The sequence below is a fragment of the Xyrauchen texanus genome, chromosome 41, assembly GCF_025860055.1.
Source record: "Xyrauchen texanus isolate HMW12.3.18 chromosome 41, RBS_HiC_50CHRs, whole genome shotgun sequence".
Taxonomy (NCBI): Eukaryota; Metazoa; Chordata; class Actinopteri; order Cypriniformes; family Catostomidae; genus Xyrauchen; species Xyrauchen texanus.
The window spans coordinates 7,585,274-7,598,098 of record NC_068316.1 but is presented as its reverse complement, the minus strand read 5'-3'; the positions used below and the strand labels follow the sequence as shown (position 1 = coordinate 7,598,098).

Here is a 12,825-nt window from a genome sequence, read left to right as displayed (position 1 = left end):
AACCAGCTCTGGTTATTCTGAACTGCCAGAGTTAAGCGTGCAATCAAAATGATTGTCTACTATTACCTCGCAGAACTGTTTGACATGCTGTCATTCCCGGACACAAGTCATCTGTCGGTGATTGCTAGCAAGCGTTGAGTGTTGAGGGCCCTATGAAATCTGTTTTATTAATTTTTTTCACATTTCCATTAAATTTTTTCCAAAATTCTGTGTTTTCTATACAGAATTTCCGTGTACTATACATGTAATGTATTTCTATCAAATTTTTTGTTTTATTTTGGAGTTTTGATGGCTTCACTTCTCACCTCCCGAAAAGAAGTTCGCTATATTGGCCCAAACTTGTCAAATGTTCCGTGTTTCATAGTTTTATGACTGTATTCCACGATTACATCCGTGTTTTCTGAAACACGGAAGTCATAGAGCCCTAAGTTTGTGTTTTGCTTTTTGTCTGCATGCTCCTAACTGCAAGTCATTTATTAAATTTTTAACAAAGATCTTCTCCACTGGCTACAACTTTCATTTTCATTTATATTTTGTGCTAATTTCTCCAGAAATGACACTTTTCTTCTCTTAAACTCATGGGATGAAATGCTGCTTTATTAGATTTTTTTTTTTTGCCATATTCAGATTTTTTGATCAAATTTCCAGCTTAAATGGAAACCTCACTACACTGTTTACAGATCTTTTTTGAGTGATAAGTCAGGATATATAATACAGAATGCATAGCATGTCTATTACTTGTTTTTCAAACTGTATAGTGCCATGTGCATAAAAAATTTTAAAATAAAAATAGTAATATTATAGGGGCATGCACTAAATGGACCATTATGAACAATATAAAAAAAAATCATAAAGTAAAAAAAATAAAAATTAGGCTCATATTTGACTGTTTAGCGTGTTAAAAAATGAACTATTTATTATTACCTGTTTTTTCTTTCACTTCCTGAAACGTAAATATTTTCCACACTTCCTATCACTAAAATTATATATAAAATTTCAGGCTTTACACGGTTGACTCGGGTGCACATTTTAGCACACAAACTGATTGTGTAGAGCTGTACACTTTTAGTCATTACATGCGGAGCAGATTTACTGTATGGAGAATGGACACTTCACCTGCAAGTGGTAAGCCAATTGTGGGAAAGATATGGACAAGTTGCCGCTTTGTATCTCTTCGCATTACCCGAAAAATCTCACTCACTGTCATCCGAATCAGTGTCAGAAAAAATGAACAGATGTGAGAGACCCAGCGTGTGCTCTATAGAGACTGAACTACAGCCTGAGAAAATTATAGTTTTGAGATTTTAAACTTCAGCTTTTAATTTGTTTTATATCTCTATGTATAGTGTCTTATAATGCATTGGAAATGTACACTTAAGTTTATATTGCCATTAAAGCTTGATATAAATTGAATTTGAACATTTGATCCAAATATTGAAAAATAAGTCTACTGAAAAATGGCAGAACATTATGCCCAACTTTTAACTATACCATGCTCACTGAGTTTATGGTTTAAACCTACTTGTTTAACTATAACAAATGTCTAATTTAACTATCAGCAAAAAACTGAACATTTTAACAATAAATTATGATTCTAGCAACTTTCTTGAGACAAAGTATAAAGTAAATGTATTTTTATGATTTATATTTAAATGTTTGTTTTATTGTAACATGTACCATGATTAATCATGATTCATCAAAGAAAACTGTGTGATTAATTAGTTCAAATAAATCGATTCACAGCCCTTAAAAAATGTCCATTTCATGCTTTTACGAGACCTTAAAAACAGTCAGTGGCAGAACATCTTTAATACTGCAGCAGAATTGTGTGAAGTGTAATTCTGCATGTAATTCTGCAATTAAATACTTTTTTAAAGGTCTATTTTGAAAGGTGTATGCTATTGATAAAAATCAATGTCTCTTGAGATTTTGAAAGGGATTTTTCCTCATAGAATCCTACTGCTGTGCTCTATTCTTTACCAGTGGAAAGTGACAGACTTGAAATAAAAAATTGTACCTTCAGAGCTGTTTGATGCTTTAGTTTCACATGTATGTTTTTCTTTGTGCAGGAGGAAGTCATGAAGGAGTTCCTGACACAGGAGAGGATGAAGAAATGGGAACATGAGAAGGTTGTTCTCTTATTTATTTTTTGCCTTTAACCTTTAACCCATATTACAGTGTGCGTTCTTCTTGAGAGAGCATCCAGGGTGTGTATTGACAGTGTAGAAAGCCCAGTGGAGAGAATTATAGAGCCAAACCCTTTTGGAAAACACGCAAAATGAAAACAACAGAAATCAGGCAGATATTTCATGAGATGCACACTCCTTACTTACTCTCAGACACCCTTTCAACTCTCATTTTGTTCTCATAGATTCCAGAATCTGACTTCTTTGTATTCGTGTGCCAGTTTGCCAAACATGGTAGCACCCACATGCTCTGATATTTTACAGCATGCTCTGGTCCTCTCTAGTACATGCAAAATTCATTTGAAATGCTTTCCAGGCTGGCCTGAACCTCTTAAATATTACTCTCTGGTAAGCAGGTCTTTAGTGGTTCTCACCTGGTTTTAATTTATTCAGGGCCCAGAATTTATATTTGACATCAAGTGGCAACCCAACACTGTACCAAAATAGTTTAGCATACAAAAGTAAACAAAAATGTAATTTGAGGGTGAGTGTATGTCACACAACCTGTCCATGTTGGAATTTGCCTGATTTGGCTAACTTTTACCAAGTAACAGATGAATTTGTGGCAAAATATTGTAGAGGTTGATTGGTCGCACAGCCTTTGACATCACAAACAAATCATATGGGAAGCGGTCTATATTCCCTTTTAAAAGTTGAAAACTCTATTTAGTTTGCTATTCTAACTATGCACCATTACATGGTTTATTGCATTTTTCTTTGATACCCTATGATAACAGATCTGTAACACGTCAGTTGATAAACACTATTCTAGATTCCATGGTCTAGTGTGTGTGTGGTCCTTGGAGTAATTCTGTATTCCTGAGCGGTACAAAGATCCTAGCGCTCATAAACAGAAAAGACTACCGCTTTGTGTGTTTGTGTAAACATTTCTTTGTGAAGTGCTCTGATCTTCAGCAATGTTCTTTTTAAATCTTTTTCAGATATGCCATCGGGAGCTCATGTTCAGTTGTAGCTTTATAGATCTGTAGATAGTTGATGTGCTTTGATATTTGTCTTGACTGACTGTTCCTCCATGTAATGTCATTCTCTTTATATTCCATGTGGAACATGCTTCTTGACTAGTTCTGCATGAGATCCAGGCTGCATTCCAATTCACATACCTCCCATGCTGGCTGACGATGGTTCGAACCCCGTTCAGAGTTGGTCGAGCAGGACCGGTTACATTAGCAACCACCAATAACAGCCTGGCAACCACATAGCAAGTGCTAAAAATAAATTCTCAGAATACTTCAGCAGCTGCATAGTGACACCCTGGCAACCACCCAGAACACGCCAGCAATCACATAGCAAGTGCTATAGACCACTCAGGAAACTTTAACACCTTATTAAAAGAAAGTATACAGGGGCCTGGGTATCTCAGCAAGTATTGACGCTGACTACCATACCTGAAGTCGTGAGTTTGAATCCAAGGTGTGCTGAGTGACTCCAGCCAGGTCTCGTAAGCAACCAAATTTGCTCGGTTACTAGGGAGGGTAGAGTCACATGGGGTAACCTCCTTGTGGTTGCTATTAGTGGTTCTCGCTCTCAATGGGGCTTGTGGGAAGTTGTGCTTGGATCGCAGAGAGTAGCATGAGCCTCCACATGCTGGGAGTCTCTGCGGTGTCATGCACAATGAGCCACGTTATAAGATGTGCAGATTGATGTCTCAGAAGTGGAGGCAACTGAGACTTGTCCTCTGCCACCTGGATTGAGGTGAGTAACCGCACCACCACGAGGACCTACTAAATATTGGGAATGTGGCATTACAAATTGGGGAGAAAAGGGGATCAAAATAAATAAATAATTTAAAAAGAAAGTATAAAAATCTTGTAATTTCTTTATTGGTGTATCATAAGCTTCATTCATTACTTTTTATTTGAATATGTATTACGCTTTATTATGATGTTTGTTATAAGTTTAAAAAATAAAGAATTTTGTTCTATAATTATTAAGTGATGAAATAATTACACATTATATACTCATAAATCACAATAATTTTCCATTAAATTTAAGTATCGGTAGTAATATCAGTATCATCGGTAATGGCCTTAATAAAATAAGTGATATCTGTAGTGCAAGTGTTCTGGACAATATTAGCCAAAAAAGCATGCAAGGATGCACACTTCAAAAATTCTACAGAAATTCACTTGAATATTTTCAGCGTACTAGGATTTGTATCACACAAATCCTAAACTTCTCACGTAAAATTCGACTTGGGATGCAGCCATTCTTTGTATCTTCCATATGGAACATGCTCCTTGACTGTCTTTGCATAAGATCCAGCCTTTCTAAACTGTCTGGAGTTATGTGACCTCACCTCACTTCTTAGCCTGTGCAGATACACACCTGTTTCTCATTCTCTCATCATTATACTCCCCAGAGCAGCATGTACCAGGCCAACAGAAACACACCGTTTATTAAAACACACATGTACACTTTTAAACTGTTTGTTTTTGTGATGAGATTTGAAGCTTGTATCGTCTGTTGCTGGTGCAGTTTGCTTCCATCAAGAATGCCAGGCAGGAAAAATAGGTTTATGTAAATAGTCACTGGCAAAAATGCAGTCTCTGGCAGATGGTGATTTTTCAGCTTAATGGTTAATCTGACAGATTAGCCATTAAGAGTGAAGTTGCCCATTACTTTTCTTGATTTTTAGAACTATTCCGATTAAGCTGTGTACAGAGGTTATAAAACCATTCAATTCATATTTACAGTTTACATGCTATGGTGCAACGTCTGATTTATGATAAAAGACAAGAAAGGAAAAGCATGCATCATTAAGCAGTTTAATTAGCATGCATGGGCCAAAATGGCACCACAACCTATGATTACGGTTTGATTAAGGTGTACATCTTGATATAGTCTAGTGATTTAACAATCTAACCTTATAATCAAAGTTTTGAAGGTTCAAACCATTGCTTCTTTAGAATCAGAATCAGATTGGGCTTTATTGCCAAGTATGCTTACACATACATACAAGCTTCCAGTGCACAAACAGTACAACAACAAGACAATAATAAAATAATAATATAATAAAAGACAATAATAAAACAATTGACCAAAAACACACAGTAAGACTATATATATATATATATATATATATATATATATATATATATATATATATATATATATATATAGTATTTGTACAATACGTATGTACAAATACAAAAACAAATCTGTTATATAAGATGTAGGGTATGTTGGATAAATATAAATAGACTAAGGTGTGTATTGCACTTAATTTTTGCTCAATGGGGCAGTTTTAACGGTTCATGAGGTGGATAGCCTGAGGGAAAAAACTGTTCCTGTGTCTGACAGTTCTGGTGCTCAGGTCTCTGTAGTGCTGTCTATAAGGCAACAGTTCAAAAATGTTGTTTCAGCCTTTTCCTCACTCTGGAAGTGTATAGTTCTTGAAGGGAGGGCAGTGGGCAACCAATAATCCTCTCAGCAGTCCGAACTGTCCTTTGTAGTATTCTGATGTCCGATTTCGTAGCTGAACCAAACCAGACAGTTTGTCAGTTTTGACAGAATCAATGTGGGTCTACCACTTCAGGTCCTGTGAGATTTAGAGCCCAGGAACCTGAATGACTCCACTGCTGCCACAGTGGTGTTCAGAATGGTGAGCTGGGATGATGGTGTTGAAAGCCTGAAGTCGACAAAAAGGATCTTTGCAAATGTCCCCGGTCTGTCCAGATGTTGCAGGATATGATGAAATCCCATGTTGACTGCATCATCCACAGACCTGTTTGCTCTATAAGAAAATTGAAGAGGATCTAGAAAGGGTCCAGTGATGTCCTTCAGGTGGGCCAACACCAGTCTCTCAAATGAATTCATGACCACAGATGTCAGAGCAACTTGCCTGTAGTCATTAAGCCCTGTGATTTTGCGTTTCTTTGGGACAGGAATGATGGTGGAGCGTTTGAAGCAGCAGGGAACATCACACTGCCCCAGTGAATTTAGAGGAAATGTTCACCTAAAAATGTAATTCTGTTGTCATTTACTCACCCTTATGTCATTCCAAACCTTTAAGACTTTCCTTTTGATGTGGAACTCAAAAGGTAATGTTTAATAGAATGGTCATTCTGTTCTTTTCCATACAGTAAAAAAACACACACACACGCATACACACACGCACACACATATATTAACCAAGTGCTGTCAAGCCTCTCAAAAAGTCTGTGTACCTTAAATGTAATTCATTAACAATAGACTTGTCATCTTTTTCTTGAAAATCTAGCCCTCATTTTCAAAGTTGGCACATTGCAATCACCAATGGTGAACCTATGGTGTTTGATGTCAATCACGTCAAACCTGGCATCCTAAAACCTAAAAGTGCTTTAAGTTGGAATATGCACAATTTACATGAGGGTGAGTAAATAATGACAGAATTTGTGGTTTTGAGTAATATTTTTACTTTAAGCAAGTCACTAAACCTCAGGTTACTCTACAGTAAGTGGGCTGTTTTTAATAACTGTGTACTGTCACTTTGAATTTGACTAGTAATTTAGCTTTTATACACTGTATTAGATTATGCTTGCAAAGTACATCTGGAGTGTCTGTTTAGAAATATGAATGATTTGAATGAATTGAGCATGCCAGTGAGCTTTGAATTGTAGGAAAATAATCTAAAAATATAGACATAAGCAAAAGGAAATGAATAGTGAACATGAATCATGCACACTCTTCCGGCCAAGGTGAATGTGTGTTTACTGTCTGTAAAATATGTGATTGTTCATGCCAGCATGATTATATTTAACTTTTAGGTCATGTGGCATTAAACAAATAATACTATTACAATTAGATAATGTCATATATATATATATATTAGTGCTGTCGAAGTTAATGCATTAATACAAATGTCACATGCATTGACCTTTGGGAAATCAGGTAGAAAGACATTATGCTGATACCTGTGCCAAGCATTCTATCAATGCATCACAGCAGTAGAACATGCCCGCAAAGCACAGATAGAGCTTGGCACAGTGTTAAATGATTGCAGTGGCAAGACAGCTGCCATTTGAAACCTGCCTTGCACTGCGAGGTGCGTTACGAAAGTTATGATGCGCTGTGCGAGTGTGAAGTGAAAGTGTGAGCACGAATTGTATGGTGTCCCTTTAGGCTCTAAAATATGACTGTGCATCACACACTTGTCTCACTGAAAGTGTCACTTATTGTCTTCATTTTTGAAAGGTTCTACCATTTACTCAATTAAATTCAAAACGCAGACATCACGTAAACCACTTGTGTCAGTGAAGCGTGTAAGCAGACGTCACACTTCATTCACGTGTTGCAGTGGAGTGATTTGTGCAGAGGTGGGTAGAGTAGCCAAAAAAATTATTACTCAAGTAGAAGTAAAAGTACTAACATAAATAATTACATGAGTAACAATAAGAAAGTATCCAATTAAAAGAGTACTCAAGTAGTGAGTAACTCGTTACTTTCACAAATGACATAATAGACGTTTACTCCCCTATATTCTATTACATAATACACATTGAACATGTATTACAGAATTATTATTATTATTGGAAATTCTGTCATCATTCACCATCATGTTGTTCCAAACCCATATGACTTTCTTTCTTCCATACAACACAATAAGGAGATATTAGACATAATGTTTGCCTGAGTCTGTGAGTGGAGTGGAGTGGCAACAATTTCCCCTCCACGCTCAAAGCATTCTTTAATCACTCCGCTCTAGCTCCACTTCGAGTTGTCCATTTCCCGCTCCTCGCTCACTCCGCGCTCCTGGATTAGAGAAACCCCACTCCGTGTTCGCTCCATGGCAAAATTAGCGCCTAACTACCTCTCCACTGTAAAGTTATTTCAGTATGCTTTTAAATATCACAACCTTCCATGCGGAAAAAATAAATACACAATACTAGAAGAAAAGCTACAATGTGCTTTATTAGAACACTAACATTAGCCCAAGACTAAATTAAATACATTTTATTGCACCGTTAAGAAATTAAAGTAATACATATTTTAGTGGGCTGAAAAAATTATAAAAATGTAAATGAACTATTTTACAGAATTTAGGTGTAGGTTTTTAATAACACATTTAACTGTGTTTAAATAACTAAGTTTGTACATATCTGAGTCCGTTCAGCAGCACACTTCATTAATTGAGTCTGATTTGACAAGAACTAGAGTTATTAGAGTTATCAATATTGTATTAATTTGATGTATCTATTTTCATACACTTATTACTACTTCAAATTTGTCAACAAAGTGTCATTGGTTTTAAGAGTTTACACTTTAATTTGTAACCCCATGTTTTATTAAACAATGATATATTTTGTCCCTTTATGTGTATGGTGACATTTTAACCCTGAATTTTTTATAATTTACTTTAAATAAGGGCATTTTTGCAAACAATACAATGTTTTACAGTTTTACTTGTGTGCTTGGTGACATTTTGCCAGTAGCCCACAATGTGGCAGCATCAGTTTGTTTCCGGAAGTGAAAATCCCATTAATTTATCTCGTAGAAAAATTTATTATCAATGATAATTTGTAAAACTTCAACGTCCGTTGAATCTATCCATCTGTGTAATCTCATCTTCATTGTTCAAAAATCGAGTTTGATAGTAAACCCTTCACCCTTTAAACTACTATTGAGGTCAGGGCTTTGTGATGCCCACTCTAATATTTAGACTTTTTTGTCCTTAAGCCACTTTGCCACAACTTTGAAGGTATGCTTGGGGACATTGACTATTTGGAAGACCCATTGGTGACCAAGCTTGAACTTCCTGGCTGATGTCTTGAGATGTTGCTTCAATATATCCACATAATGGTCCTCATGATGCCATCTATTTTGTGAAGTTTATCAGTCCCTCCTGCTACAAATCACCCCCACAACATGATGCTTCCTCCCCTATGATTCATGATTGGGATTGATGTTTTTCAGCTTGCATGCCTGAGGACATTTGTCCAAAAAGTAAGATTCTTTGTCCCCGTGTGCACTTGCAAACTGTAGTCTGGATTTGTTATGAAAGTTTTGGAGCAGTGGATTCTTCCATGGATTTTTTCATTTTAAAAAGCTAAAATGTGACCAAATTTATATAAAGCTATGTTAAAATAAAATTTGTAAAATGTATATTTTCAGAATGTACATAGTCAGAATATCCCCTGTATAATTTACAGCATTAGCTGAGAGAGAATATATTTTATATGCAGGCCAAAAGGCCATTTTAACTCAAATATACCCATAAGAATCAGAATTGAATCAAAGTTGGAATCAAATTGAGAGCTTGTAAACCGAATAGAATCAGGACATCTCTATCAAGTCCCTCCACTAATAGTATCACAGTACTATGGAGGAAGCAGATTTGAAACGTTCTCTGAATTGGATGAACTATAGTGTGAATTTTTCATAAAAGTGACCAAACACTTTAAGACAAGTTTTTCAGGGTAATTAGAAAAATCTTCAACCTGGACCTCATTTATATGAAGTGCTTCTAACAAGTGATTATATGATTGGAAATTGCTTCAATTGCACAAACTGTATTTCTCGTCAAATGACTTGAGAACATAAGCTATTGCTGTGGTATGAAAGCTATGGTATTGATGGCAATTTTTTTTTTATGTTTATTTCAATAAATGTATTATTGATCTGAGCAGATATTCTTTCTCCCTTTCTCCCACAGAGAAAGATACTTTCTGATGCTCTGTTTCATAATGGTGTTCACCCCGGAAGTGGCAAATGGACGTATAACAGAGGTCCAAGAAGAGTGTTGAGACTTCTCAAGACCACATACTCTAGTCAACATAGCCTTGGTTTGGGTCTCAAAACTTAATGGATCTAGACTGCTGCCTATTTCAATTCCAGTAAAGCTGATAATTACCTCAACCACCAGCTCTATCCTTACCAGTTCCAAGACTCTCAACGGCTACTTGGCCACTTTATAAAATGTCTCTCTCTGTTTCAGTTTATTAAACTGGACAGCCGGGTTCCTGGACCAAAAGGTCTGGGTCTTGGAGTGTCTGGTCTTGACTCCAGCTATGATCCAAACATTTCTACTGCCTTAATCTAGAGGAAAACCAGGACTCTGAATCCAAGTGAATTCAGTGTCCAAATTTATATCTCCAGTATTTGCTGGAAATGAAGATTTGGAGCCCATACTCCGCACTTTAGAGACACAGATACAGAGAGACAAGACACTGAACCCCAAGTTGCTCCCAATCTGCTGTCATTGGTGTATGAGTGTTTGTGTGAATGGGTGATTGGGACACAGTGTATAGCGCTTTGGTAACCTCTAAGGTTAAAAAAAGCGCTATGTAAGTGCAGACCATTTACCATTTAAGCATCTATTTTCATCTGCAGAAAAATCTGAATTTTAAGAGTATCTACTTTCAAATATTTCAGTTTTGACAATGCACAGTTTTTCCTCAATGCTTATGTGAACCACAGGGATTTTGTACCATTTACCCAAAAAATATGCAAACATAAGGTTGCAATTAAATCCACTTTTGATTGACGAAATGAGAGCCCAGGTGCTTCTGCTCAGCACAGCCAAGGAATCAAACCAGTGGGTGGCCACCGATCCACAAAGACCCAATCACTTCACCTACAAATCCACAAAGATCCAGCCATCCCTCAATAACACTGGCAATAATTCCTAACTGTTTTGTTCTTCGCCATCTCTGTAACCTTTCAAATGAGGCTTTGTGCTCTTTTGTCACAAATTCTTACATCACAGACCCCCAGTGACAAAAGAGCAAATAAGCCCCTGTCAGTTGCTATTCAGACAATTGCAATTTACTCAAGCATGTGTGTGTGTGCACATGTTTCATAATGTGTGTGTTTTTATGCATAACAATACACTGCTGACTATCAAAATCGACTTATTTAAATAAAATCCAACAATGTAAAAAAAACATGTTTACATGACATTCAAAATCATTGGGTCCCTCTGGTTTTGACATCGAATCATAAACTGGCATGCACACATTAATGTATATAAGCTGGTAAAAACACTGGTAAAGATGATGACATGCAGAGTTAAAATCAGGGTAAAAATCTAGGCAAGCTTCTATGTGTGCCAATCAGTTGGTACACAAATAGTTTATGATCTTGCCCTAAGAATGTCTAGTTTTTTCCTCAGATCCTTCATTGCCAGGTTGGCCATGAAGTCATCTGGCTGAATATTTGTAACGGAGTGCTCAAATCATAACGTAAACAAATGAAAAAGTATTTTTAAACATCAACATATCAAAAACAATGGCAGGGGTTTAAATTATTGCATGGTATTTACCAGACTGCCATGTCATGCATGCATACTATAAACTTTGAGGATTTCGTTTGTCAGCTAAATACTGTTGCAACTGCCTTGTGCCAACTCCCATCTTACAGGCCTTGAATTAATGAATTTGTATGGAAATTGCGAGCCTAGAATACTTTTAAGTCTGTTTAGGTTCAGGAAACTTTAGGTGCTCCATTTGGGGATGGCTAATCTCAGATTCCTGTAGGAAAACATCTCTGATTGTTTTTATAACCTAAAACACTTATTTAGTCTGTGTCTGACCTTAGATGACTGACATTCCACAGTAATTATGCTGTTTTGCCTCTTTTAAATGTGGCCTATATCAGACACCATTATAAACATGCAATGCTCCAATATTAACCTAGTTGTGTAAAACAATGTTCTGGCATGTTTCTATGCATTAGCTTTAACATTTTAACCTATTGTCACTTTCTTTTTCTACACAACTTTTAAAAACTGTTGCACATCACTATACACTGATGAGCAAAAACATTATGACCACTCACAGGTGAAGCAAACAATGTTGATCATATCCTAACAAGGCCGCGTGTCAAGGACTGTCAGATTATATGTTAAGCGAACAATCTGTTCTTGTAGTCAACGTGTTGAATGCAGGATAATTGGGCAGGTGTAAAGAACTGAGCGACTTTGACAAGGGCCAAATTGTTATGGCCAGATGACTGGGTCAGAGCATCTCCAAAAGGCTTGTGGGGTTCTCCCTGTCAGCAGAGGTGAGTACCTACAGACAGTGGTCCGAGAAGGGACAAACCACAAACCGGTGACTGGGTGTTGGGCACCCATGGCTCATCGATGCACAAGGGCAACGATGGCTATCCTGTCTAGTCCAAATCGACAGAAGGTCTATTGTTTCACAAGTTACAGAAAATATTAATGATGGTTACAGGAGGAATGTGTCACAACACACAGTGCATCACACCCTGCTGCATATGGGGCTGCGTGTCCGCAATGCCCATGATGACCCCCGTCCACTGTCAAAAGCACCCACAATAGGCACGCAGGTGTCGGAACTGGACCTTTGAGCAGTGGAAGAAGGTCATCTGATCTTATGGGTGCTGTTTTCTTTTAAATCATGTGGTGCACCATATACCTGGGGAAGTGAAGGCACAAGGATACACTGTGGGAAGACGACAAGCCGGTGGAGGGAGTGTGATGCTCTGGGCAATGCTCTGCTGGGAAACCCTGGGTCCAGCCATTCATGTGGATGTCAACTTGACACGTGCCACCTACCAAACATCGTTGCAGACCAGGTACACCACTTCATGGCAATAGTATTTCCTGATTGCAGTGGCCTCTTACAGCAGGATAATGCGCCCTGCCACACTGCACACATTGTTCAGGAATGGTTTGAGT

At 37.2% G+C, this 12,825-nt stretch overlaps 1 protein-coding gene across 2 annotated transcripts in view; it reads left to right on the top strand.

The window, feature by feature from the left end:
• Positions 1–11,047, top strand: part of cnbd1 (cyclic nucleotide binding domain containing 1) — a 64,726-nt gene extending 53,679 nt beyond the window's left edge. For both annotated transcript variants that reach the window (XM_052114283.1, XM_052114282.1), the window contains 2 exons: positions 2,070–2,129; positions 9,838–11,047. In XM_052114283.1, coding sequence (XP_051970243.1) covers positions 2,070–2,129; positions 9,838–9,987 — 210 coding nt within the window. In that variant the 3' untranslated portion in view covers positions 9,988–11,047. The remainder of the gene's footprint in view (positions 1–2,069; positions 2,130–9,837) is intronic.
• Positions 11,048–12,825: the final 1,778 nt, after the last annotated feature.